Consider the following 27,094-nt stretch of genomic DNA (forward strand, 5'->3'; position numbering starts at 1 on the left):
CGCTCAGTTCGTCACTCCTTCCGGCACCGGCCTCACCACTGGCTGCTGTTGCATAACTGACGTAACAGGTGACGTCACCCAGGTGCTCCTACCTGGACGAATGAATGGCACGAGCGAGCTACGTCGGGGAGACCACTAGCCGGGTGTTTTGTGTCAATTCTAGGCCACTCTTTCGTGTCGTGTTGATCTCAAGAGGTGAAGCGGATACACCGGAAGAGTCGGGCCCTAAAGACGTCGCACGGGGCTCGCGTACCTGGCTACGACGGGCTCCGACACAACCTGTTTACAAATTACCCGAGCAGCTGGCCAGTCGACCGGGGGCGGGCCGACGCGAGCGAGCGCCAATCGCAGCGCGCGACACAGCCGCTCGCGAGCGTCGGCCAACCACAGGGCTCGAGGTGATGTCAGTTCTATTTATAGAACAGCGTTATATGTATGCCTGCCTGGCTGGGTGATGGCCAGTCGGTGGCGAATATCTGTGATGTGAGGGCGTGTGTGCGGATCGGATACAGTCAGTGGAGGCACGTGGCTTTACCGAGAGGCCGGAAAGCCGAGGACGGTGGAGTCCCGCAGTGCAGGTGGCCCTGGGTAGGTATCACCGGCTGGGAACCGCTTGCTTGTTTAATACGGCTATGCGGCGGAGTGTGCCGAGCAGAGGTGAGCTACCGGGACGGGTCTGCACCCTCTCTGTCTCCTGCACTCGGCTTGGTACGGTGGAACAGCTCTGACTTTGTCTGCTGCTTATCTCACTCGTTCTGAACTTACTTCTCTGGCTCCTAACTCTGTTCTTGGCTTCGAAATCTGTCCTTTCGCGATCGCACTTTGTAACAAAATGTATGTCAATAATGTTGCCTGACAGTTGCCTTTATTGTAATTAAACTTAACTGATGCATATCAGCACGCATGTTTCGGATGTGCAATAAAACCAGCTTTCCGATTTCAGTCATGCAATTTGTTTAGCTAATATTTCTGTTTCAATCACATTAAACGGCATTCTCGTGTGTTTTGCATGTCCGCTTTGCCGAAACAAGTGTAACATTGTCAGCATTGTTCTGTTGATTATTGTGCCATTAAAGCATTCTCAAATGATGATGTTGTGTGCTTCTACATATTCCTTGTGCCGTCTGTTGTCATATATGTCATTAGTACCTACAACGTCGGACGTCGCTGATGCCTACTTCATGCTTGCATTGTTTTATTTTGTTATCAATTAAACCATTGTTTTACATAGACACACGGCATTGTCACCATTCCACACATTAGTTCTTGTTGATATGTCGTATAAATTAAGCAATGAACTTCTGCAATGCGCGTTTAACTCTATTGGCCATATTCGGGTGTGAGCGTTTTGATGCTTTTTGTCAGCGCTGCTCCGCTCGATGCCACCGGCAAAACGAATCAAATGTATTGAAAATATAATAATTGTTGTAAAATCACTAAGAAGCATGCAAAGTATATAATTCCTGATATGATTTTTAAGTCAAAAATCATGTATGCAAAAGTAGCAATGCCTTTCTGGGTGTTTTTCCAATGAACTGTTGACTTGGAATACAAAAGCTTTGAATACCTACAGTTGTCAAAGTAGCTATAAAATCAGCAATAACAAAAACAATACTGCGCAATGCATGCAAACATTTAATTGCGCATGAATACCTATCTTGCCTGGTTACATAACCGTAGACAGCCATTAGACGGCCATCGGTTAGGCTGTTTTGCTCTATTATCCTATTTATGAAACTGGCCTTTACGTTTATGTAGTGCGTTAGTGTGCTGCACTGAGAAGTTCTCTGGCTTCTCCAGCTGTCGAGCTCGAGCTGCGTGTCTACGCCCTTCTGCGAGGCCCCTCGACTCTCTGGGTGGCCGGTCGGTCTTTGACGTCACTAGCGGCCTCCTGCAGCCGACTCGAATGACCTCGAGTCAGCGCGCCAGGGGAGAGTCATGGGGCGGGGGGGGGGGCGCTGCAGCGCCGCCAACTGATGGCCTCGACTCTGCACTCGGAGCGGGGGGAGTCATGAGGGGGTTCGGCTGCGCTGCAGCGACTCGGATGACCTCGACTCGGCGGCGCCGAGTCACGACTCGAGTCAACCGGTTGGCTGACGACACCGCGGATTCGGACGGACGGGCGGACGGTGGAACAGGCCATTAAATTCGGCACCAACTGCTGAAACAGCGACTGAGACCTTGTGTTCACCTAATGGCGATACATTCGACATTTGCAACGACATGCAATGTCGACTGTTGATTTGGTCTTATGTTGCATTAGATGCGCTTTTCAAGCTTTGTCACTTAAATTGACCCCAGTCTCTTTTGTTTTTCATTTAGGATAAACTCATAGAATCCTTAAATTGTCCTGGCGCCTGGTCAATCAGTATAACCCTGTCTGGCCATTATGTTTATGTACTGTCCAAACTGCGCTGGCTGTGTCGGTTATGCCCCCACTAGTGGCCGTTATTAGTCCTTTTCAGTTGACAGACGGTCGCGCGGTTATTGAATCAGTCTGCAGTGGTCAGGGTCGCTCGTAGACGGGCCATCAACAGCCTCCGTCCATCGTACAGCACTAGGCAGCGCGCTCTCGGCCCCGGGTGGGTGTCGGGAGAGCTGTAATTGACTGGGGATCGGCCTCTCGGCGCCAATAGGTGCGTGGGTCGACGCCCAGAGGTTCCGGTCGTTGAGAGCGCGTGGGTTCCGCCCCCGCTCCGAACGTGCCGTTTTGATTGATGCTTGCGCTTCCCGCGGTGGCCGCCTTATAAGGAGTGCCGACGCCTGGCGAGGGCCGGGCCGCGCCGCGGGGCCGCTGCAGCCGCCCCCGGCCGGACCGCCGCGCCTGGCTCGTGTCAGTGGCAGTGCGGCCGGCCGCGCCGTAGATACCGGTACTATCATGTGTGCCGGCGGGCCGCAGATGTACCGGCCACTGGGGACCCCGCGGTGCGTGTCAGCGTGCGTCCAGTCGGCACTCCGCCCCCGCGCACCGCGGCAAGAGAGCAAAACTTCCGGCAGAGGCGCCCCCGGCAAAAACAAACCATTTGTATCCATCGCTGCGACCAAGACGGCGATGGCACGGACAAATGCGCCACAATCGTGTGGCCGGCGCCGGGTCGCGATCGTTGTCGCGCGCAGCTGATGACAAACGAGCACTTTGGCAGCGGCGGAGCTCGCTGGCGGTCGGGTCTCTGCCAAACAGGCGTCTGTTGTGCGCGAGCGGTCGGGGGAGCTGCAGGTGGTAGGACGGGGTACGGTGGCTGTCACCCGGGACAGCTCTTGTCATCGGTGACAGAAGATATCCGTTGGAGGTGACGGAAGTGTCTCTTACGAACAGCACGTGACAGTAGTCTTCTGTCTCCCCGGGAAATACCGTCTCTGTCGTCAGAGAGTATCCGGAGAGCGTTTACTACTTTCACCGAGTGCAGAGCGTTTTATTCGTCCCTCTTAAACCAGCCTGGGTCGTAACTGTCGCTGTTAGGCCACTTCTGTTTATTTAAACAAGCTCCGTTTCCCTCTTACGGTAATGACATGCAAGCAGCACTGTCTCACTGTCTCTGTGACGCAGTATGAAGCCATATAAGGCCGTGTGGCCACATGACCCTACTGTCAAACCCCGCAGCTCGAACGACCGACTGAGGCGCGTGCTCCGTTTGTTGCAGATGTCCTGCGCTGGCGCGTGAGATGTTTGTCCACACGCCCGACTCGCCCACACTCCACGACGACAATGGGTGAGTGTCGCGTCGACATCGACACACTTCCAACGCTGGTGTGTGCCCGTTCCGCCCCCGTTCGCCCTCCCCCCGTCGGCACCGGCCATGTCCAGTTCCACCGGTCATGGGCCGCCCACGCCCGGCGCCATTTTGTTTTCCCCGTCGTGCCCGATATCTATGCTACCGACGGCGCTCGTCCGGTCGGCTCAGGATGCAGAACGAGCGGAACGGAACGGAACGGTCCCTCCCGTTGAGCGGAAAACATACAACTGCCGAGTTACGCCGGATGAATGTTTATGCCGTTATCAGAGTGAGCAGTGTTACACGTCTATGGAGAACAGGGTAAACCAATCAGAGGAGTTGTGACCTCAGTGGTTAACCGCACCATCGGCTAATCCGCAAACTGGCTAACTTTCAAAATGGCCGACATGGGCCTGAACCATTGTATAACCTGCCGATTGAGCTAGACCTCAGAATACTGTCGGCAGTGTGCGGTCCTACTATTCCGTCTGCCGTTTTGTCTACCGGTGGCCGTAAGGGCGGCTGCTCCCCCTGCCTCTCTCTCTCTCTCTCTCTCTCTCTCTCTCTCTCTCTCTCTCTCTCTCTCTCTCTCTCTCTCTCTCTCTCTCTCTCTCTCTCTCTCTCCCCCTCTCTCTCTCTCTCTCCCATCTCTCCCTCTCCCCTCTCTCCGCTCTGCCGGCGCAGAAACGCGCTAATGAGTGCCGCTCCCTGAGTGCCGTCTAATGAGTGCCGCTCCCTGAGTGCCGGCCGGCGGCAGTGTTCGGCCCAGATGGGCTGCCTCGGGTTCGTGCAGCGGCCATAGCTCACCGGCTGACCCTGCAACAGAGAGCCGCCGTGCGCACCGCGGCCGGTCCTCCTCAAAGGCAACTGAGATCTCCCCTCGCCTTTACTCCCTCTCTCTTCCTTTCTCCTCCCTATCTCCGCTACCATTCCCTCGGACAAGCGGTACCTATACAAAAGGAGCTGTGCCGCCATGCTAAACAAAGATGTGCCGATACCTACTCAAATTATTCATGCGCTGAAAAATGACCGGCCCATATCGGTTGATCTGCTGAACGGTCCAGCGCCGGCAGTGAGGATGTGTTCGGCAGACGTCGTGACGTCACGGAGGGGTTCTGGCCGAATGTTCTGCCGTCGAGTGGCTGAAACAGGTGCAGGGAGCTTGTCTTTATGTTGGCGGCGGGGCTGACACAAAAGCGGAAACACGACGCTGGGTGACAGACGGTCGCTATTTTAAAGTTATGATATGACAGTAAATTAGTGCCGTGACGTTAAGGTCATGGCTTAAGTCGGTTATGCTTTAAGAATTAATGCCAGACAGTAGACGTGTACGGCGGGCACTGTGCATGACCGGAAGTCAGCATTGTTTTACCTAACAGGGCTGACCTTTTCGTTTCACATGTCTCCGTTATCAGTGCGGCTTTTCGCCGGCGCGACTTTTACCAGAGCTGCACGGTAGCTTTGAAGGTCGTGAGACAGCAGCTCACTTATTTCCAGCGCTGGTGTCTGTTTTACAAAGAATCCGCACTATTTTACCGAATAATGTTTATCTAGTGCCAACAGTAGCCTGCACCACTTACCTTATTTCCTGTGCCGTACTGTTTCGTCGATCTTTGCGCCCTGCCGGGTGCGACCCCACCTAACTCTTTGATCTTAGGAAAACCCGAGGCTTTCGCTGACCGGTCGATCCACCGTTTCAGCGCCACGCCATTGGAGCTCGGCGGGGAGGGCAAGACGCTTCACACTCCCGAGCTGCTCAACTCTCTGATGACGCTGGCGCCGCCGTCGTTCCCGTCCTCGTACTCGCAGTACCAGGAGTCGGCGAGCGGCGAGCCCGGAGCGACCCCGTCCCTCCAGCAAACCACCTCTTCGCTCATCAAGGAAGGTCTCAAGGTGTCCATTAGGTCTCGGCGGGCTTCCACCGGCCAGGCACTCTTCACTGAGGAGAGGAGAGAAATCAAAACTGAGGTGAGCGAGAGGAGAGAAAGAGCGAGAGAGAGAGAGAGAGAGAGAGAGAGAGAGAGAGAGAGAGAGAGAGAGAGAGAGAGAGAGAGAGAGAGAGAGAGAGAGAGAGAGAGAGAGAGAGAGAGAGAGAGAGAGAGAGAGAGAGGAGGCAGGGAGGGGCGTTGGGTGGACGTTTGCGGAGCTGGTAGCACCTGTAGCAGAAGGTGTGATATATGATCTAGTTATTTGAGCTGAAATCCGATTTGTGTATGAGAACAGCACGACGGGGGTGTTGGGCGTGTACGGGTCGAGACCCGCCCACCTGTCGCTAAGGACGGGTCAGCTGTTCACTACGGCGGTGACGTAGTCGGTAGTATGACGCGTCGTCGAGAGTAGCTTCCCACCTGTCCGCTGACTCTCTGCCGCTCTTCCGCCACCCACGCTCGCCTCATCCGCGGCGTCACAGTCGGAAGCTGCGTCACCGCCGCCCGCTGAGAGCTCCCATTGGTCGTGGCCGCGCCGCGGTGAGGTCACCCGCACATATGACGTCGCCCTCGGACCACTGAGCGCGCGGCCGGCGCGGAAGAGGCCCGCCACCGGCGACCGGCCAAACAGGATACGTGACGTCAGCGGAGGCTGACATCACCGGCAGCCAGTGGCGGCGCGTGTAACAGCCGGGAGACCGTACGTCACACTGTGTACTCAGCTGCGGCGCCCGGGGCCGATAGCGGCCGGCCGCCAATGACTGCAGGACACGATGATGTCATGAGCGGCCAATAGCCGCCTGTTGCCGGGCCGCGCGGCACGTGACTGGCTCTACGGACGCGCCGCGCGCCTCAGATGAATGGGAACGGCGCCCTTGGTGGGGGAGGGGCGGCGGGGAGGAGGCCGCCGGGTCGCACACCCCCGCCCGGAGGACCGACGCCCGCCTGTCTCGCCGCTCAGACAGCTCGGTGGGGACGCCGGATGCGCTGTGAACTCGCCGCCGCGGAAGTTGCGGTCGGGCCGTCCGCCGGCGCCGTAACGGACGTGATAGAGCCGTGTACAGAGGCACTTGAAGCGCCCACAATCATAGACCCGGGAACAGGGGGGGCAGCGGGGGCGCTTGCCCCCCCAACTTGAGAGCCGAGGGGGCGGCGCCCCCTCAACATTGAGGCAGCGAGAAAAGATCTTTCATCCCTTTTCCGGACTTTTTTCCTTCTTCTTTCCTTCATACATCTACGCATCAACACATGGCATTTTCCTTGCCATCTGAATGGTTTCTGCTGATACAGTAGGTATCGATTTGACAACATCTGCTATTGACTATTGTCATCCCGCTTTGATTTGGGCCTGATCGTGGCCATAAGTTTGGCAGGCCAGATTTTATACTGCACCAGCTTGAGTCAACTTTAAGAAATACATAACGTACAACGGTGGTAAAATCGTTGCTATTATAGGTATAACACAGTTTACCCGCTCCGGATGTGATGGAGGGGTGTGGGGCAATGAGTGCACTGACGTGGCGCCCTCGGAGGGCCGGTATGGGATTAAAGCTCAGCGACACTAAGGGCTTGTGTGGTGCCTTCGGTTATCGGTAGCACCCTTAGAATCTCCGGCGTAGGGTCCTCAGAGCCGCCGGTAAGGGGCCTTTAGAGGCACTGGTGTGGGGCCGCCATGCAGGTGCCGGTGTGGGCGCTCAGAGGTGCTAGTGTGATTCTCTCAGAGGCGCCGATGAGGGTCCTTACAAGTTACAGGCGTTGCTGTGGATCCTCATAGACGCTGATGTGGGGCCGTTACAGACGGGTGTGGGACCTTTAGTGCTGCTGACGCGAACTCTCTACAAGCCGGCAGGGAGTCTCAGTGACCGGCACGGGGACCTTACGCCGGCAGAAGAAGTCCTGTGGGGTCCTTAGAGACAGGCCCTCATAGGCGCCGACGAGGGCCCCACAGTTGCCGTTATGGGGCCCTCAGAAAATTAAGTGTGGGACCATCACAGGCGGGAAATGCCCCTAGAACTGGCACCTCATAGGCCGGTAAGACCTCTCAGAGGCCAGTAACGGGCCTTTGGAGATCACCGAGGTGTCCTTAAAAGCCGCAAGAGGCCCTCAGACGCCGGCGTCGGACCCTTATGGAGATCTTAGTGTGGCTATTTAGGGCCCATGAGGTGCTCTGACGAGCCCCATGGGGCCCTTCTGAGTAGAAATATGGCCATCGTTAACCCTCAGCGGTCAAATGGCGCCGCAGGGCCCCTCGGACCCGAGGGTCCCCTTTATCCCGATGGGGGGGGGGGGGGTACGTGTCCCCTTAGACCCCTAGCTACGCCACTGTTTCATATGCATCATGTCAGGTATTTTAGGCTCGCCCCCCCAACTTGAAAATCGTTCCCGGGCCCCTGCCCACAATGGGGCCTGTTTTAGCCGCCGACAATGTTTACTTTCGGCGTCGTCTGGCGGGTGTGGTCGGTGTCATCAGAAGATGTCCTCCGGCCCCGTGTCGGACGGTCCTCCAAGCCCCCCCCCCCCCTGTAGGACCTCCCCTGCCCCGTGGGTGCAGCCAGACCACTACTGAGGGCCTCTGACTAGCCGTAAACATGCTACGGTGCTGAGCACTCCTTGTAAGGAAATGTCGGCACGATGTGTGTTGTGGCTGAGCGTAAAACAGCGATAGCACTGTGGGCCGGACATTGCGGATTATGTTTCCGATGTCGGACCGTGACGGGAGCCCGTGACTCCCGTGTTGTTCCATGGCGTGCAGCACGCTCACACTAGAACATGTACAATAACTAAACATACCTGACGTAGTGACGTACCTACGTCTTTCACGTCACTGAGATAGTTCAGTTGCCGTATACTGACGCCTCTGAGTTACCGATGTATCTGGCGCCTGCTGACGTTACTGATGTATCCGGCGTATACTGACGTCCCTCTCTGTCCTGTTTCAGCTGACGTCTGTCGATGAGGCGCGTCGCCAGCGGCGTCGGGAGCGAAATAAGGTGGCCGCCACAAAGTGTCGAAACAAGAAGAAGATCGAGACACAGCACCTGATTGTGGTGAGTCTCGGGGAATCAGCACCAAGAGATGATGGCTGTCCGTGGGCAGGGTGTAATTCAGACAGGCTTGTTGTCAGGTGTTGTTTCCTCCGTAGCGAGAGGCTCTGAAACCGAGGCAAAAACAATCGCCCAAGGTTCAAGGCCGTGGACACGTGCTGCCGAATTGGCCGTGCTCCTACACCTCACACCTGGCGTGTTTTATCCTTGCATCGCTCTCTCTCGAGCCGCGTGCCGCCTCTCGCTGCCAATCCGCCCACCCGCGTACCCTACCGGTCACTCCACTATCACCCCTGCCCCTCCCCGCCCCCCAGACCGCATGGGAAGCCAGCCGTTCCAACGGACGTCCTCCCGCCCCTCCCCGCCCCTCCCCGGCCGGCAGTCGCCCCTGTTGACGTCACTGTGACGTAGGGACCGCAGACCGCTGCTCTGCCCCCCCCCCCCTACCTCCCCCCGACCCACCGAACAGGTTGCCGGACGGGTGCAGCGGCCCACGCGTGGCCTTGGCCGATGACGTGATCTGGAATACTAGTGACATCTGGTGGAGGGGAGTAGGGACACCTGGCGGCTGATGGACGAAACTATAGTTTTGGGATCAAACGTCTGGTGCGCCCTGGTTCAACTGAATCCGCTCATTCTGGGAATGCACTGTGGAGCATGAGATGTACATTAAGGGTTTATTCTTATAGATAACGATGGATTTTCTGGCTGTCGTTGCAAGAAAGGTGTTAGTACGCCGGCCCCACGAAGTGCCTGATAAGCTGTTTGCACTCACTCGAGTTAGTGTGACTTGCTAGAGCCATGCGTTGGAATTTGTACCCCAGCCATACGGGCTCAGCCCCGGCGACTCACTAGGGTGCCTGCCCAGACCAATGTCTCCCCCTAATTCCTATCATCCTTCCGGCTCTGCAATGGTCTTGTCGACCGAAAGGGCCTAACCCAACAAAACAATAAAACAAACCCCAGCCATAATCGTTATCTAGAACCAAACCGAGTAGACACGTGAGCCACGTGACTGGTATACTGTCGGATGAAGCCTCTTTTAGTGCGACCTCCACGTCATTGTTACCTTGCTAGGCTCCAAGTCGCGGTAGACCAATGAAGGTCCCTCTCCTTCGTCCCCTTTTATTGTTTCCCATCCCTCTTATACGAGCATTCCGACCGTTCCCTCCCTTCCTCTGATCGTTTCCTCCTCTCCCTCCCATACCAGCCCTCAGACTTTTCCCTCCTCTCCCTCTCGTGTCAGCCCTCTAACAATGCCCTCCCCTCTGTCTCCACAGGACTCGGAGCGCCAGGTGAACCAGCACAACTCGCTCCGGCTAGAGATCATCCAGCTGCTGCAGGAGCGCAGTCAGCTGGTCTCGGCACTATCCTCCCACCTGCCCTGCTGCACGAGCGCCTGCGCCGACAGCACGGCAGCTGCCCTGTCGCGGTGTAACCATACCCCTCCGCCGGAGGTGCCGCGGCCGCTCTCTCCGCTCACTCCTCTCACCTCTCCCGACTCGGAGAGGAGGCCGTCCGGCAGCAGCACGTGCAGCTGGAGCAGCGTCGGCGAGATGGCGCTCGAGTCGGCGGCGTGCGCGCTGCCGTTCGGCGGCGGTGGTGGATTTCCGTGCGGCGGCTCGGTGATGGCTAACCCGGCCATGACGCCGTCGCCAACCGCCTCGGTATCGCCCGGGTACTGCGCCGGCGCCGGCGGTCGGCCCGCCAGCACCTCAGGGTACGGGCTCTACAGTCCGCCCGGCAGCGGCGCGTCCATGATGCTCTCTCCGCCGGCGTGCGCCGCGATGGTGGCGCCACACAGCGGCCAGGGGGCGCTGCTGTCACCGGCCGGCCAGCACCAGCCCGTGAAGATGAACATGGGCAGTCCTACGGGCGCTGGTTGCGCAATGTATGGAGGCCAGGGTGGCTACATGCCGCCCCCGGTAAGCCAGCCGGACGGCTATGGGTACTACAACTGTGGACCGGTAGCCCCGGCGCCTGCCCAGACACCGTACCCGGCCGGCTACGGCCCCAGCTACGGCCAAAATTATGCCGGCTACGGCCGCATGTGCTAGCGCACGGACGACGCTCGAGCCGCCGGTCGGCCGATCCTGATCGCAGTGCGAACCCGGCTAGCGCCGCGCCGCCCGGGCCTGAAATAGTGTGTGCCTTACGCGATACTGTGTGCCTCACGAGCGTAGATCGCTCCCGTGGTGATATGACGTCACCAACGTGTGGTGACTCATGACGTCACTACCTCGTGGTGATGTGTGATGTCACCACGCCCACTGGCTGTGATTTCTGTGGCTTCCAATGGGTGCGGGCCCGCTGGGGCAGGCTGGGCAGCCGGCTGCCCCGCGCCTGTCAAACGCAGCTTGTTGCCAGCGATGTGATCCTGGCACCGCAGGCCTCGGCGCAAAGTCTGACTAGTTCAGATCCTCTGACCGAGCCTGCGCGCGTTACTGAGAGTTGCTGTTTTGGGAGGGTTTGTTAGGGTCCACCGGCTCCACGGATCTGCGAACTCCGGGAGCTCGGTGGCAATCTGAACGCTTAGAGCTGTTGACATTGAGCCGCTTCCTCAAATGTGCGGTGCCGGTGCTTTCATGCTACCGCCGCCGTCGGCGCGGGCCTGGGCGACCTCCCGCAGGCAGCGAGCCTCGGCCGCCGCCGGTGCCTCGCTTCTCACGGGTGGTCGGGGTCCCGCCCGGCTCTGACTTCTGCTTACAGCTTCGTACGCACGGGCTACCTAGCAGGGGATGTTTGCTCGCGTAAGCACTAAGTGCTGTCAGTCTCTGGCGGATGGCTGACATTGTTAATACATATGTGAGAGATCGCTGTCTGGCTGTGTATCGTTTATTTGGGTACATCAAAGCCGGAGAGGGCGGACCAACGGCCTGTGGTCTCCACTGAAGTAGTGTGTGACGCGTAACGGGTGACGGGGTGACGCCGTCTGCGCCCATCCTGGGTGCGCGGGTCAGCGGAGTGCGGGTGGGGTCTACAGTACACTAACACCGAAACAGAGGGAAAACACCGATACAAAAAGAAATAAGACATCGCGGTGGCAACGCGTCTTCGAAACGCACAGGAGATAATATCTGTCCTGTTCAGTTCAATATGATTATCCTATTCTAAATCGGCACAAAAGTCGGCCATCCAAGATGAATAGAACGGCCGGGGCCAGGTGGGCCGTCCCATCTAAAATGGAGCTTATGGACTATCACTAAAACAGTCACCTAGTCAAATGTATCGGAGACTCGCATTCGAGCAATGCAGCAGCTGCCTAAAATCACATTTCCGTTCGAGCTAGCCTCTTCACGCTACTGCAGCACAACCAGCACATTACAACACAATATCCAGCACATTACAGCACACTATCCAGCACATTACAGTACACTATCCAATATCCATGCATTATCACCACGGTTTGTTCCACATAGCCTACCATTCAGCACAGCACATTTCACAACATATCTGCTATCCCTCCTCACAAGGGCAATTAGCACATCCAAACGCACGTTAGCATCACTCGTGTTATTAATGGCTTGTCATTTCCAGCAACCTTTACTACTAGCTACCTTAGTGTGCTACTTGATGGAGCATCGCCGAAAGTATAACCTACACGATTGAGCATTCATTTCCAGGACTTATTGAGAACGGGGACAAATTGCTAAATCCTTGCCTAATATATATATTGCTAAAATACCAATTTTACCTTTACCAAAACCGTAATAATCTGCGTCTAGTGATAATGCATGCCGATCTGATGAGTCGAATATAAGTTCTGCAAACCGAAGTAAAAGTTCATGTAGCCTACCGAAACGCGATGAAAGGTCACACACCGGAGTAAAACAGCATGCACCGGCTACCTAATCCTATCTTTATCTAGCGACATGCCTCGTGGATACAATATTTAAGGTACACATGCAGGGTCCGGCCCAAACAGTCGCTGTGTTATCTTGTGACGTCCGGCAGACGGCAACCGCGGCAGCACGGTCCGGTGACTATTTCAAACAGCTCTGACCGCCTCTGTACGCTGCAGCGGCCGCCGGCACGGACCGTGTCCAGAGTGGATCCGGGGTTGATGTTTATTTGGTGGTAGAAGACGTAGCAGGCCTCTGGCGGTGCTTTTGCGAGCGTGACGCGTCTCCGTACCCCAAGGGAGCTGTTTCACGCTGCCGGTGACGCCGCCGCCGCGCCGGTCGGCACACCGGTGCCCTCTACAGGTGCGTCACTTTGGGTAGCTGACGACGGAAGCGGCGGGTCACCAGGGCGTCTCGCAGGTCAGAGGGCAGCCGGGCCCTCAGCCAGCGGCCGAGCCGGGCGCCGACGCCCTCGGTCACCTGGTAGGCCCTCAGGGGGCGCCGGGTCAGCAGGGCGTCCTCGAAGGCAGCGCACACGGTCTTGGGGAGGGGCTGGGGCGGCGCCGCGGAGCGCAGCGTCAGTCCGCGGCTGGCTACCGCGTCCTGGTATGCGGAGAACCTGTCCACCTCGGCAGCGTCCGGCAGGGCGGCCCGCATGGCGGCCACCTCCCTGGAACAGACGGACACTGCGGTCAGAGAGGGGACGTACCGATAAACTGGTCAGGGAGGGCACAGCTGGGCACAATGGTCAAGGAGCGACGGTTTGGAGCACTATCTACACTGGTCCTGACGGAGGTAAGGGAGGACCACAACTGATGGGAAGTGTAACATTTCACTGGTGAATGGCGATGTTTTCACCACACCTCCGCTAACAGCCTGTCGTTGACCGCGCATAGCAGGTCATTAGCTGGCTCTTAACATTTGTCATGAGCTCGTGTCTGATATCGTGGGAATAAAGGAAACGGTGGTCGGTAGGGAAGTGGGGCAATACGACCAAAGTCGAGTAACATGTGCTGGTGATTTGGTCTAATATCATCGGACTCGGCTGAGATGGCAAGTTATTCTTGTCCAAATGTAATTTCAGAGTTTCTTTTGAAGCATGGTTTGACAGCAAATATCAGGGGCTCCATTGACGGTCGATAAGTTTAAGAGTCGATTGAGACAGACTAGTGACTACTAAAACTTCAAGCTTAGTAGCGAGAGGTGCCACACCCTGTTCGTAACCCGGTTCATCGACCCCGTCTGTCACGAAGTAGACATGCAGGCGGCTGGAGGGGTATCATCAGCAGCAGGCGTGTCGCAGCGGCCCGCGGGGCGGCCGAGGACGAGGGACGAGGGTGTCCCTGCGGTGCTCGTGTTTTGAATGGAGTGCAGCCGGGGCGCGCCGTCGGGCCCGTTTGTTTGGAGAGGCCCCGTGACTCACTGAGGCCCCTTGTGCCGCCGCAGACGTGAGCAATGATCAACACCGTGCACCATGTGTGCTGCGTGATGCAACTGACCCGGCCGCTCCCACTGTGACCTGCGCCTGGGACGCAGACGCCTGAAATCCAATGCACCGGGGACCTGTGCTATCCGCAGGACGAGCTGCTGTGTTACAGACGGCTGCGGAATTTGGCCACCCAGAAGGTATGTGATGAGTGCAACTGTGTGCTGATCGGGTTGTATCACGCATAAAACGTAATACGTAAATTGTCAAAGGGTACGGTAAGGTGTCATTTAGGTCGAAGTTCTAAAAAGTATCACGAGCTAAAGTGCGATGTGTAACCCACGACTACCGCTGTTATACGAGAATGAGTTACGTACTCCTTGCTGTACCTTTCAATACGAGTATGGATGACCTGCAGTGCGCCCTTTGATTTGTCACTGACTTATGACGCTACATATGTAGCGACCTGTTACTGACCTGTGATGTTCGCTGAGAAGACCGGTGGTCAGACTGAAGTCTCCCAGTCGAACCGTAGACACCTTGACCTGTCCCTGCGCCTCCAGTCTCAGGCAATCAGCCAGGGCGTCCAGTGCGGCCGAGGTGGCCGACAGGAGACCAGCTCCCGGCAGTCCGCCATCCGTGAAACATGACGTCACAAACACCACACGACCTGCCGGACACAGAGGAAGGCTGTTAGATCAGCGACTATCATCGTGATTATGGTGACAAGACAACAGAAAGATAGATTGAGAGAGTGAGAAGAAAGAAACCGGCCTGTCGTTAATTATATGACCAAGGCGAGCTAGTCGTGAAGGTAACATAACGACGGGAACGAGTCTAGATTGATAGATGGTGCCGAAAATTGAGGCAGTTACTTTGACAAGTTCACACGGACTACAGTCAAAGTTATGGCAAATAGCACGCTCTGGGCATCCAAACAAATGTAAAATATGACTGATTATTTCCCAGAGCGTTGTTGGATAAATTAACATAACGTAACGTGACGCTGATGGATTCGCGAATAATCCACTCGATCATATGCTTTGCCAGCAGTTCACAAATGCAGGACTTAGTGTCAAACATATTTGAAGCATTCATCATTAATTCCAACAGATGCGTTAGACCAATCATCAGGGGCAGTTCTGCGTTACAACCTATCGACTAGGGATGAAGTCCAGTATAGTATACCTACCAGTCAGTGGTGTAGTGCGGTACAGTCTACCAGTCAGGGATGCATTGCGGCACAGTATACCTATCAGTCAGGGATGTATTGCGATACAGTATACCAATCATGGATGTAGTGCGGCACAGTGTGCCTACCAGTCAGTGATGTAGTGCGGTACAGTATACCTACCAGTCAGTGATGTATTGCGGCACAGTATACCTACCAATCAGTGATGTAGTGCGGCACAGTACACCTACCAGTCAGTGATGTAGTGCGGTACAGTATACCTACCAGGCAGTGATGTAGTGCGGTACAGTATACCTACCAGGCAGTGATGTAGTGCGGCACAGTATACCTACCAGTCAGTGGTGTAGTGCGGCACAGTATACCTACCAGTCAGTGATGTAGTGCGGTACAGTGTACCTACCAGGCAATGATGTAGAGCGGCACAGTATACCTACCAGTCAGTAATGTAGTGCGGCACAGTATACCTACCAGTCAGTGATGTATTGCGGTACAGTATACCTACCAGTCAGTGATGTAGTGCGGCACAGTACACCTGCCAGTCAGTGATGTAGTGCGGTACGGGTACAGTATACCTACCAGGCAGTGATGTAGTGCGACACAGTATACCTACCAGTCAGTGATGTATTGCTGCACAGTATACCTACCAGTCAGTGATGTAGTGCGGCACAGTATACCTACCAGTCAGTGATGTAGTGCGGCACAGTATACCTACCAGTCAGTGATGTAGTGCGGCACAGTATACCTACCAGTCAGTGATGTAGTGCGGCACACTAAACCTACCAGTCACTATTCAGTGATGTATTGCGGTACAGTATACCTACCAGTCAGTGATGTAGTGCGGTACAGTATACCTACCAGTCAGTGATTTAGTGCGGCACAGTATACCTACCAGGCAGTGATGTAGTGCGGCACAGTATACTTACCAGTCAGTGATGTAGTGCGGTACAGTATATCTAGCAGGCAGTGATGTAGTGCGGCACAGTGTACCTACCAGTCAGTAATGTAGTGCGGCACAGTATACCTACCAGTTGGGGATGTATTGCGGTACAGTATACCAGTCAGGGATGTATTGCGGCACAGTATACCTCCCAGTCAGGGATGTATTGTGGAACAGTATACCTACCAATCAGGGATGTATTGCGGCACAGTATACCTCCCAGTCAGGGATGTATTGTGGAACAGTATACCTACCAATCAGGGATGTATTGCGGCACAGTACACCTACCAGTCAGTGATGTAGTGCGGCACAGTATACCTCCCAGTCAGGGATGTATTGTGGAACAGTATACCTACCAATCAGGGATGTATTGCGGCACAGTATACCTCCCAGTCAGGGATGTATTGTGGAACAGCATACCTACCAATCAGGGATGTATTGCGGCACAGTACACCTACCAGTCAGTGATGTAGTGCGGCACAGTCTACCAATCAGGAATGCAGGGCAGCAAAGCTTATCATTCATAAATCCGCCACGATATAAGGACTTTCCAAGGATGCTGTGCGTTTTAATCTTCAAAGAAAATGGGCTTTACGTTACTTTTGTCATTACTCCATCTTCATGTGGCTCTTATTTAATGACATGATTTTCTGCAGTAGGTACCTATAACACTTTTTCATCTGTGTCTGAAGTAAACTAACTATGAGGTAGTCCCGCAAAGTCGACGTATTTCTGCACCTTACCTGAAGGTGACCGACGATAAATATCGCCTCACCTTTGGCCTGTTGGAGCAGCGGCAGGAAGGTTTTGGTGATGCGTACGGCCCCCTCCAGGTTGACCTGGATCGACCTGTGACACTGCTCCCAGGTCAGCCACTGTAACTCCCCGGGAATGCAGACGCCGGCGTTGTTGATGACGGCCCACAGCTCTGAAACAAGAAATTAACAATATTGAGGATTTGTCAGGTTAACATTTTAAGCGTCATTATGAACAGCATGCAAATGTTATTTAACTCTCGCATGTGTGCGGCGTTTGCCAGCTTCTAATGTGTAGGGGGGGGGGGGTCGGTTGGACCCCCCTTGCCGTTTGGCCCCTGATTGAGCTAGAGCTTCGCGGAAAAAACGAGCGTGTTGCCCGTGACGAGAGGAAGCCGATGATACCCAATTTTAAGGTCCTAAGTCATCGGGTGACCTTCCAGGTCAGGTCAATGACCCGAAAACCGGGAAAATCGGGACCTGTTAGAAAGTCGTAAAGTGTGGCAGCTATGTGGTTTTCCGGGGCGCTGATCACGAATATCGTGTTAGTTTTGATCACAGATGATGTCTTTAAGCATTTAGACCAGGTCGGGTCAGGTCAGGTCAGGTCAACCAGTAGGCGTCGTGACGGGTATTCGTAGTACGTGTCAACCGCCTCTGACAGCTTCGTAACATGTTACGAAGGCACCAAAACTACTTCGTAAATGTTCAAATGGTTGCTAAATTCGAATTCAGCTCCAAAAACTAGCCTAGAAACATGTACAGCTCGAAAAAGTGAACCGAGGTCACCCGAGGTCACCAAAGGTCAATGACCTGACCTGACCTTCAGGTGACCTTGACACCCACCCTAATGCATGGAAGCAACATCAAATCACATGTTTGAACGTTTGAAACCACGAAAAGCTTGCAAACGCGCGGCTAATGTGAGCCGACATACGCAGAATCGCGATTCCGGCCAAACATGGTCTCGGAAAAGAGGTCACAGGTCAAAGGTCATTTGGGTCAGGGTCATGAAATTTTCAGGGTAGGTGTAAAATTGATCAATGTGAGGGTACTGAAAGTTTCGTCGCGATCGGCCGCTTTTTACGCGAGTTATTCGCGAAAACCATGGGGGGGTCCATCCGACCCCCCTACACATGCGAGGGTTAAACTTTAAAGGATTTTTTGATAACAACACGTTATTATAAACGCATGCATGGAAACTTCCAAAAAGGAAACAATTCGAAATCAAAAAGTCGCTGTAAACATTTCGAACACACAGGGAAGAATGCCACAGTTTATTATTCAAAGACACAAGCGATGCAATCCTACACTCGCCCTAAACACTAACCCAGTGTTAACTATAAACTGCTTGCCGATCGCTAGTGTTTCCACTGACTGCTGGCAATAACAGATATACATCATCGCGGGTAGGTACGTGTCAGTCCATCTGTCGCTGAAAGCTTGTTCACTGGAAACCCCAGCGCCCCATGGTTTACGGGCGCCTGAAGTTTGTTCGATGTCAGCCGCAAGTTTGATGCACCAACATCCGCTGCCTGCTGCCTTTTGCGCGTGCTACGTGCTATGTCTGTGATACATTTGTATCCGGTCGGACTTTGGGGCCGGACGGCAGTGGTAGAGGCAGCGGGGGTGGAGGCGTGGGCGGCGAACGGATACCGTTCTGTGTCCAGTGAGATCACCTTCCGCCACTGGCGGACGGCTGGACAGTGTCTCGAAACTCTAACCTCGAACTCGAAAACGAAAACTCGAAGCATGACCACCCGAGGGTTACGCTACAGACCGCAGTCGAATACAGAAATGCATAAAAAACAAGTGGACGTTCTATGAGATGGCCAAGCCACGTGCCACGTCGCAACAGCTAGCTGTTTCTTATCATTATGACGGATCATTCTGCGAGACGACCTCAATCCTGCGCTATCGATATTCTATTGCAGCGGCGCGTATGGCGATAGGGTTGATTTTCATCAGCTTCACGCGTCAACAGAGGTCGCATGGAGGTCACAGGTGCGCCACAAGGGGCGTTAAAAGTCATGTGAGGATAGAGTGCAGCAGCGTGTAGATTACTGCTCGAGTTTCGTTCACCGATCAATCAAATCTGTCGACGAGTCACCTTGCCAGACCAGGTCAGGTGGCAGCTCTCATTACTTTACTGGAGACACGTCACTCCCTCAGGTCGACAGGGAACGCGGACGCAGCAGAGATAGTGAGAGGCCAGCCTCCGTGTGTCACTATCGCATAACAATGAACAGAAGTAACTAACGCTACTGGCATCCGCTGTGGTCAACTGACTGTCAATCGGAGTGATGGTGCTACTTCTCGGAGTTAGGAATTGCCACTGGGCTTTCCAAGAGGAAGATGACGTATTTCTTCGGCGACAATTACACAATCGACCATTGGAAAAGGGAATGGTAGGAGAGAATGTGCAAAGTGTTTCTGAAAAATGAATAGTGACATAACTTTTCGAACAACAAACAGCTATCTCAATGCTGTAACAGAATTTACAGCTAATTATGTAGTCCTATGTGCAATTTAATTCAGTAGTTCTATCGCCGAATTAAATTGATCAGCAGTCGTACTCAAATAGCAACAATCATGCATTTGTTTATTGCTTACGAGTATTCATACCCATCCGACTAGATAATGTGCGGACTTCGAGGCTTAACGACATTGGTTGAATATCCACGACGGATTGGATGATGATGTAAATAATAAACCATATTACTACAAATGCATTCACATACCTATGTTCAAAAAGACACACAAAGCTTTCGGTTCATGGAAACAGTGATCAAGGTTCCATGAACCGAAAGCTTTGTGCATCTGTTTGAATATGTTTGGATGCATTTGTAGTAGTTGATTTACTATTTACATCATCATTAAACGATATTTGTTGCAAATTCACACATGGTCTATCTAAAGTCATAAATCTTCATTTAATTCTTTGATTCTTGTTAAATTCAATGAACGCTGCCAATCATATCACCCTAGCCTTGGACCCTGCTGACCTCTCTGGCCTCAACTGTGGCTTTCTGAGTCACTCAATCCTGCACCTCAGCAGCAGCGGAACCGGGAGAGGGCGGGAAGGGTCGGTGGGGTCGCCCGGGGTCATGGTGTCACACCCGGCGGACCAGACACCGTGGCGCCGTGCAGAGGCTCCGGCCCCTCCCTCCCCCCAGGGGGTCCTTCCTGTCGGTCGAGTTCGATACCGATGCACCGCAGAGAGAGGATAGTCCACTGAGTCAAACATCTCAGAGCTCAGTACAACACTGTAAGTGCAGTTATGCAGTTGTACGTATGATTGATTCTAGAGCAAGTTTTATAGTGCTTGTTTGCTTGTGTAGCTTGAGATGTAAGGCCAGGGACTTCCCTATCGGGTCCCCTCCCTAAACGTTACCGAGAGCTATGGATTGCCTCTAATACCGACAGGGTTCGGCCCTCCCCTGACCCATGCCGACGACTCGGAGCCCTTACAGTCCCAAGAGACCGGTGGTTCCCGAGCTACCACATAAGCCTCTGTTTGAGCTTTGCTGTATATACCAGCGGAAGGGTATCTCGGGAAGCTTCGAGTCTAAACATTCGTCATTCGTCATTCACGAGCCCGACACTGGGTGATACATGTTATACGGCAATGCCTTCTGAGGCGTAGGCATATCACATGACGTGTGACTTCTAAAGATAGCAACAAAGGCGTGACGTCATGCAAAGGGGATGCCTTTACGTTGATATAGTTATTACAGCCAGCTCAAGCTGACTCTTCCCAATTGATTTTCAGTGCATAGGTAGGTACTTGTCATCGTCATCTCACTTGGCAACAATGTAGTAAGTTCAAAGCTCGCTCCATGACTTGAAAAAGTAACATTGATGAATAGATTTGATCTAACGGTTAAAGCCGTTACAGCTTCACTAATATGATTGCAAATTTAATTCTCTCAAATGAGACATACCTACGCTTTGAGCTCCCGGAATTTTGAATGCTGACGAATTGTCTCCGGTTCGGTTCGACGCTGTCAGTGCTAGGTCAGACCGGCGCGGCGGTGGTGGCAGAAGCACACCCACGGGATGATTTCCATTCTGAACCGTTATGTGGCCGGCCTGACCGACCGGCAATCGATGGAGACGTACCGGGGGGGGGGGGGGGGGGAAGGTCAGGACAGAGTGACAGGGCGTCTAACGGTTCTCTCAGGTCCCTCGGTGTCATGACACCCAGGACTGCGTGACATGTGGGTTTGGGGACGTTAATTTTGAACATCTGCTGAATATGTGAATGTCGAACCTGCTGTTAATTTCATACCCAATGCCCATGCTCTCTATCAGCATTATGTAGAGGAAGAGACAGAGGATGAGGGGGGGGGGGGCGGAGGCGGGAGGAGAGAGGATGAGAGGGGCAGAGCAGGAGGGCAGCTGCAACTCGTAAAACTGAAGCCACGCTGTCTGCAGGAGCCACGTATGATCTGCGTGGTCTGCAAGCGTGCAGCGAGCTTCACGGGAACTGCATTTGAGCACGGGCACTCAGCTGGAGGCACGGCCCATGTAAAAAGCAGCTGCGAGAGATTATTCGGCTCGTATGACCAATGAAGAGCACACCGCCTAATTAACGTGACTGACGAGACGATGTAATTTGTTGGTGTGTCATTCATTTATCCCAGCATGCATTTAATTAGCATGTACCTAAATCGAATTCGAAATAATTATCTGTTGTAAATCAGATCCAGCCTGCCAGATCAGTTTATAATGCTCCATGAAACTTCATACGATATCTCATGAAACCCGGTGAAATTAGGGTGGACCTATCCTCAGGAGAAATAACCATCTTTGTAAGAACTACTCTTGCCAATCTTTATAAAACTCCTCAGTCTAAACAATCCTTCGACTGCAGCTCTGAGCCCCATGGCAGCCTGTGACCTGTCTTCGGTCGTTCTGGAGCGCTTGCTGCGTGTAACCGTACTCGGTAGTAGCCTGGTGAAAGGTGTTATCAGTGTCCTGTCGACTGGGAATGCCACTCCGCCACCGCGGACCGCTCGTATCAGGGTAGGGATGCTGGAGATGTTGCAGCGCCCGCTGATGAAGTCATCACCTCGGGTCGCGGGTGGCTGGGACGGGGAGGGGGCAGGCTTTGGCCGTTGGGACTGGAAGGGGCAGGAGTTGGTACGGGAGGGGTAGGCGCTGGGACTGGAAGTGGTCTGAAACGGCCAAAGACCTGGAATGGATAGGTGCTGGGACGGACTAGGTGCGGTCAGTGCTGGTACAATAGAGGGGTTGAAAGGGGCAGGAAGGGGTGAAGGTGACATCTGGAACTGTGAGTGGTCAGGATCGGGATAAGGAAACTTTTAGGGGTCACCGTTTGTGTAGACGAGAGGACGGTTTGATATATTTGAGTGGTGTGGGAGGTTAATACGAGTATGTCATCAGCACTGCATCCGTGGAGTCACTGAAGTGCGCCAAACATGCGGTTTCAGCTCGCAGAGGCTGGTCAATTGCACCGTTCATGGCTCAGACGGTGCACTCAGCATACTTAGGCGCCATCTGGCGGGCGTGTTGCACACCTCTAGTGCCGGTCTTGCAAGTGCAAGATCTGACCACCAGAGGGTACTCACTACTCAGCAGCCCGATGCCCGGCTGAGGAGTCCGTCTACTCTGCGCATCCCTAAACCTTCGGGTACGTACTGTTTTGAGCTCTGTTAGCCAGGCGATGACGTGCTTGGGTTGTCTAAATTTGTGTTGGTGTACTGCACAATAGTTATGTAGGTACGCAGTGGCGCAGCCAGAACTCTGGCGACGGGGGTGAGAGACGTTCGTGATGGGCCCCCCAGCAAAGTGGACCCCCCTCAACCTAATGGGGCCCCTTACCAACAACGAAAGGTCAGATCATTGTCCTGATCATTACCATACCAGCCAAATCGGGGAAAAGGACAAATATCTCTTGATCTGAAGAGGCACGTAAAAAACAACAGCATATTTACAGAAACACGACCATTCTGCTCATATTTGATGGACAGCGTGCAATTGATGGCCAGCGGCCACTCAAATGGTCGGGCTAGGTCAAAAAGCTTTTAAAAGAGCTCAACATCAGTTTTTCGACTATTACTTTTGATATAGGAGACGAGGTAGAGTAATGAAATTGTCTTGAAGGTGCTAATCATCTATACGGATCAGTTGATGACCATCATGAACTTGTCAATAACCTAACCTAACCTAACCTAACCTAACCTAACCTAACCTAACCTAACCTAACCTAACCTAACCTAACCTAAGCTAACCTAACCTAACCTAACCTAACGATCTGCGGTCACATTTAGAAGTTGAACTTTTTATGTGAAATTATAGGTTAACATTCGATGCATGTTAACAAGAGAATGATGACAAAGTAAATGTCTCATATTTTTTCTCACCAAAGTTCTTGCAAAAATTCTTAGCAAAACTATTTTGGTAAAATGCGACTATTTAGATGGTTTTGCCCTCTGCTCTGTTGCCAAACCATTGGCATGAGGCATTGAGGTCAAATCTTAAAAGCGAAAGCGTTTTGAAAGGCCTATCGAATGAGTTGTTTCGCGAAGCTCTTAGCTCTTTGGTTCACGAGTTATACGATTATTTGTGAAAATATAAAAACATGAATTTTTTCGTCGTAATCTTGTCTTTGTGTTTATCATAATTTCATCATAATTTCATCTTTAATGACCTCAGCGATGACATAATCGAAAAATGACCTCTGGCTCTACGATTCTGAAACATCCTACAGCTATCTGTTGCTTTTCTCGTCTTTCTAGCCTTCTTAAATTATGATCGGGTTTGGCCGATACGCCCCCCCCCCATGGCTGATTGCACGCGTTAGAGAGCTATCGAACCCACTTTCAGCGCTTTAGCTTATACATGTAAGCATGTATATGTCCTCGAGTGTCGAAATAGGCGAAACTTCTCCTTCGATGAACATGATGACGTGGGCTTTGGTGTGAACTGCAACATGACTGAAGTAATTTCTCCATGATTTTCGACGCTCTTTAGAAAGCCGCCTACCGCCGCACTTGTCGCTACGTGACCCTGGAGTCAGGTTAGAAGGGAATATTCAAACACCCCTCAGGGGCGTAAAACTGGAAAACCTGGGCCGCTGCTCTGCGGGGCGCTGTCGAGCTAGTCTAGAGCCAGTTCGGGATGTTTACAAGCCCACGTAAAGCCATCAAGAATCTGCATAGAGCACAGACCTTCCAAGACTTGGAGGTTTAGATATCAACAATCGACATGGTCTTTTGAGACCTGCGTGGTGGCTATCAGAGGTCGGTGGGCCCCTCAAAAGCCGGTGCAGGAGCCTCAGGTCACAGGTGTCAGTTTGGAGCCATCATGGACCGGTGTGGACCGGTGTGGACCCTCCCACACATAGGATAGGATGATCCTTTCATTCCTGGGATGAGTCTTCTCAGGCCTGAACTGGGCCCTCTCAGACCTGAAATGGGCCCCTCTCAGGCCTGAAGTGGACCCTCTCAGACCTCAACTAGGTCCTCTAGGGCCTGAAATGGGCCCTCTCAGGCCTAACATTAGCCCTCTCAGACCTGAAGTGGGCCCCTCTCAGGCTCTCAGGCCTCAAATAGGACCTCAAGGACCTGAAATGGGTCCTCTCAGGCCTGACATTAGCCCTCTCTGACCTGAAATGGGCCCCCTCAGCCCGGAAATGGTCCCTATCATGTCGAAAAAGGGCTCCCTCATACCGTAACTGGGCCCTCTCAGGTCTGAAATGGTGCCTCTTATGCCTGAAATGGGCCCCTCTCAGGCCTCAAACGGGCCCTCTCTGGCCTCAAACGGGCCCTCTCTGGCCTCAAACAGGCCCTCTAGGGCATGCCCTCTCAAGCTTGAAATGGGCCCCCTCAGGCCTGAAATGGCCCCTCTGAGACCTGAAATGGGCCCTATCAGGCCTCAAACATGCTCTCTAGGGCCTGAAATGGACCCCCTCAAGCCTGAAATGGGCCCTCACAGGCATCAAATGGGCCCTCTTAGACCTGAAATGGGCCCCTCTCAAGCCTCAAACAGGCCCTCTAGGGCCTGAAATGGGCCCTCTCAAGCTTCAACTGGGCCCCTTCAGGCCTGAAATGGGCCCTCACAGACCTGAAATGGGCCCACTCAGGCCTGAAATGGCCCTCTCATGCCATGGAACGGGCCCTCCTAGGCCTTGGATTAGTTCAATCGGGCCTTGGATGTACCCCCTTAAATAATAAAATGGGACTAAAAATCCTAAAGGGGGGGGGGGGCTATCATGCCTGAAGACTGTTTTTCAGTCCTATGACGGACCTTGACATTAGTGATAAAAAATTGTCAGGCTGCATAACGTTACAGTTCGAATCGACGGTGGGCCCCTAGGATGAGAGACGGGGGTGAGATCTCACCCCTTTCACCCCCCCTGGCTGCGCCACTGTAGGTACGTACGTATAATGTCCACTCAATGGCGCCCTAGTCGTTCAAACTAAATGCAACGTCAAGGCAAAACGGTCGAGGGAATGCGTGCACATACTAAGATTGATCAGCAATATCTAAAGAAATAAAGGTAACGGCGAGTTTATTATGCACTTCGTTCCATTCACTGCCCGGAAAACGACTAGCCTCTTTTACCATGTGCATTTTGATAGCTTCTCTATCGAAGCAGAATTACGCTAGGCACCCATCAGAATAGCGAGACTAATGGAATGCATCCGTCTTTTGCCAAGTTTCAGACTCTCATGCATGTGAAATGAAGTCGGCAAATTGCCCGCTCCCCCGAATTCCTGAGCCCGTCGACCGTCCAAGTTGACCTTGGGTTTCGCGGTCGGCTGAAGACACTCCTCAGTCCTCTGGTCAGCTGAGGACACTCCTATCTGACCGGCTAAGAGGACACTCCTCAGAGCAGCCGAAAAGACACTTCCCACTTGAATTGAATCGGACCAGCATGGACCATGGCTAAAAGATCTAAGAAGTTATGAGTGGGCTGAGACCGAGCTGTACCATCTCCTTGGAAGGAGCTGGTGTCCTCTGCAGAGGCCTCAACTCCCATGAAATCTTGACCAGCCACGCGTCCATTTCGATGGATTTCAACTCTCCCTGAGACATCGCAGTGACGGTAGCCTGTCCCTTCATTCACTCAGCGGAGTCGGTCCCACTGAGCAGTTGCAAAACGACCCGCGCCATAATCCACGTCGAGCTCCTATTTACATAAGTGAATGCCAACTGCCGTCCAGCTGTGTCCGTCGACTGTGGAGGAGACTAGCTGGCCGCCGAGGCCGCCGGCCGTGCGCCGCCCGTGTGCCCGCAGTAATGATAGCTAATGGTCAGCTCCGGACGCCCACGGAATTTCGCCCAGAACCGCGGGCCTTGACGCCACCGCTGCGTCAGCCACCGAGACCGCATACAGTCACTGTCGGATCAGTCACCGCTGATCAGTCATCAGTCACCGCCAGCACGACAACAGCTAGTCCCTGTCCATCCGCCATCAGTCGCCGCATCCGCCACTGTCACAATCAGTCACAATCGCGTCAGCCGCTGTCATCGCCACCTAAGCCGCTTCAACCATTCCTGATTCACCGCTTAACTATACCGCAGTGCCCGGCATGATCTCCCCGAAGCTCCTGTCACATGCGTTCACAAACCACAATCTTTTACCGCATTGCCAGCATCTACATCACAGGCCGCGTCTGCGGTGTTTGCGCGGCCGCGGACACAACATAATTCGGTGGAAAGTGGAAACCTGGCCCGGTCAGCAGGTGTCTCCACACTGCCCCGTGCCACCGCGGCGCCGTTCTGACTTTCCCTCTCGCTTAGTTCTCATAGGAGGTCTCTCGATGGCACATCCTCGATTGGTATCGTGTATTGGAAGGTCCGGCTCGTGGCCATCGGTAACTGCTGACTGAGATTGTGATAATGAACTCTGAGGGATGGCTGAAGCGATATGAAGGCACGGAGAAAATGGGAACGGCGAGAGAGCATCGGGGACCGTGTGTAACTTTCGAGATCATCTGAGGGTAGTAATGAGAGTTAGATGTTATCCACCATCGAAGATCACTGTCACTTAGGACAAGATAAACCACGTTTAGATCGATGGAGACTGTGATAGTAAGGACTTAAGAGGTCTTTTTATTTGACCATGGATACAGGGGCACAGAGAAGCAAAGCCCTGTCGTCGAATGTCTGTCAGCACTTAAATACAAATCCGTTTCCTACGAAGACAGGAAAACCAGCGAATGCCATTAGACCGAACGGAGAGCACTGGCTGCCACTGGAGACCACTCAAACACTAAAAGAGAT

The 27,094-nt window shown here is 53.5% G+C and overlaps 2 protein-coding genes across 4 annotated transcripts in view; one reads left to right on the forward strand and one right to left on the reverse strand.

The window, feature by feature from the left end:
- Positions 1-464: 464 nt before the first annotated feature.
- On the forward strand, positions 465-11,504 carry LOC122386793 (proto-oncogene c-Fos-like). Of its 3 annotated transcripts, none has more exons than XM_043376384.1 (5): positions 465-588; positions 3,642-3,710; positions 5,414-5,681; positions 8,581-8,688; positions 9,966-11,504. In XM_043376384.1, the coding sequence occupies exons 2-5, from the start codon at positions 3,664-3,666 to the stop codon at positions 10,740-10,742; spliced, it is 1,200 nt and encodes a 399-aa protein (XP_043232319.1). In that variant the 5' UTR covers positions 465-588; positions 3,642-3,663; the 3' UTR covers positions 10,743-11,504. The 3 variants fall into 3 exon arrangements, with proteins under 3 accessions (XP_043232319.1, XP_043232320.1, XP_043232318.1); XM_043376383.1 differs by having other exon boundaries at positions 474-657; XM_043376385.1 differs by lacking the exon at positions 3,642-3,710 and having other exon boundaries at positions 470-588.
- LOC122386795 (D-beta-hydroxybutyrate dehydrogenase, mitochondrial-like) overlaps positions 11,505-27,094 on the reverse strand; it is a 39,400-nt gene continuing 23,810 nt past the window's right edge. The window contains exons 2-4 of the mRNA XM_043376386.1: positions 16,858-17,010; positions 14,431-14,623; positions 11,505-13,197 (exon numbers count right to left, since the gene is read on the reverse strand). Coding sequence (XP_043232321.1) covers positions 12,885-13,197; positions 14,431-14,623; positions 16,858-17,010 — 659 coding nt within the window. The 3' untranslated portion in view covers positions 11,505-12,884. The remainder of the gene's footprint in view (positions 13,198-14,430; positions 14,624-16,857; positions 17,011-27,094) is intronic.

This window comes from Amphibalanus amphitrite, unplaced genomic scaffold (assembly GCF_019059575.1).
Source record: "Amphibalanus amphitrite isolate SeventyFive unplaced genomic scaffold, NRLGWU_Aamphi_draft 000263F_arrow, whole genome shotgun sequence".
Classification (NCBI taxonomy): domain Eukaryota; kingdom Metazoa; phylum Arthropoda; class Thecostraca; order Balanomorpha; family Balanidae; genus Amphibalanus; species Amphibalanus amphitrite.

Bases quoted from the DNA above. Each gene is read 5' to 3' on its own strand.
- LOC122386793 (XM_043376384.1), top strand. From the start codon at position 3,664: ATGTTTGTCCACACGCCCGACTCGCCCACACTCCACGACGACAATGG. The intron at 3,711-5,413 runs GTGAGTGTCGCG...CCACCGTTTCAG, and splicing joins ACACTCCACGACGACAATGG to CGCCACGCCATTGGAGCTCG. The intron at 8,689-9,965 runs GTGAGTCTCGGG...CTGTCTCCACAG, and splicing joins AGACACAGCACCTGATTGTG to GACTCGGAGCGCCAGGTGAA.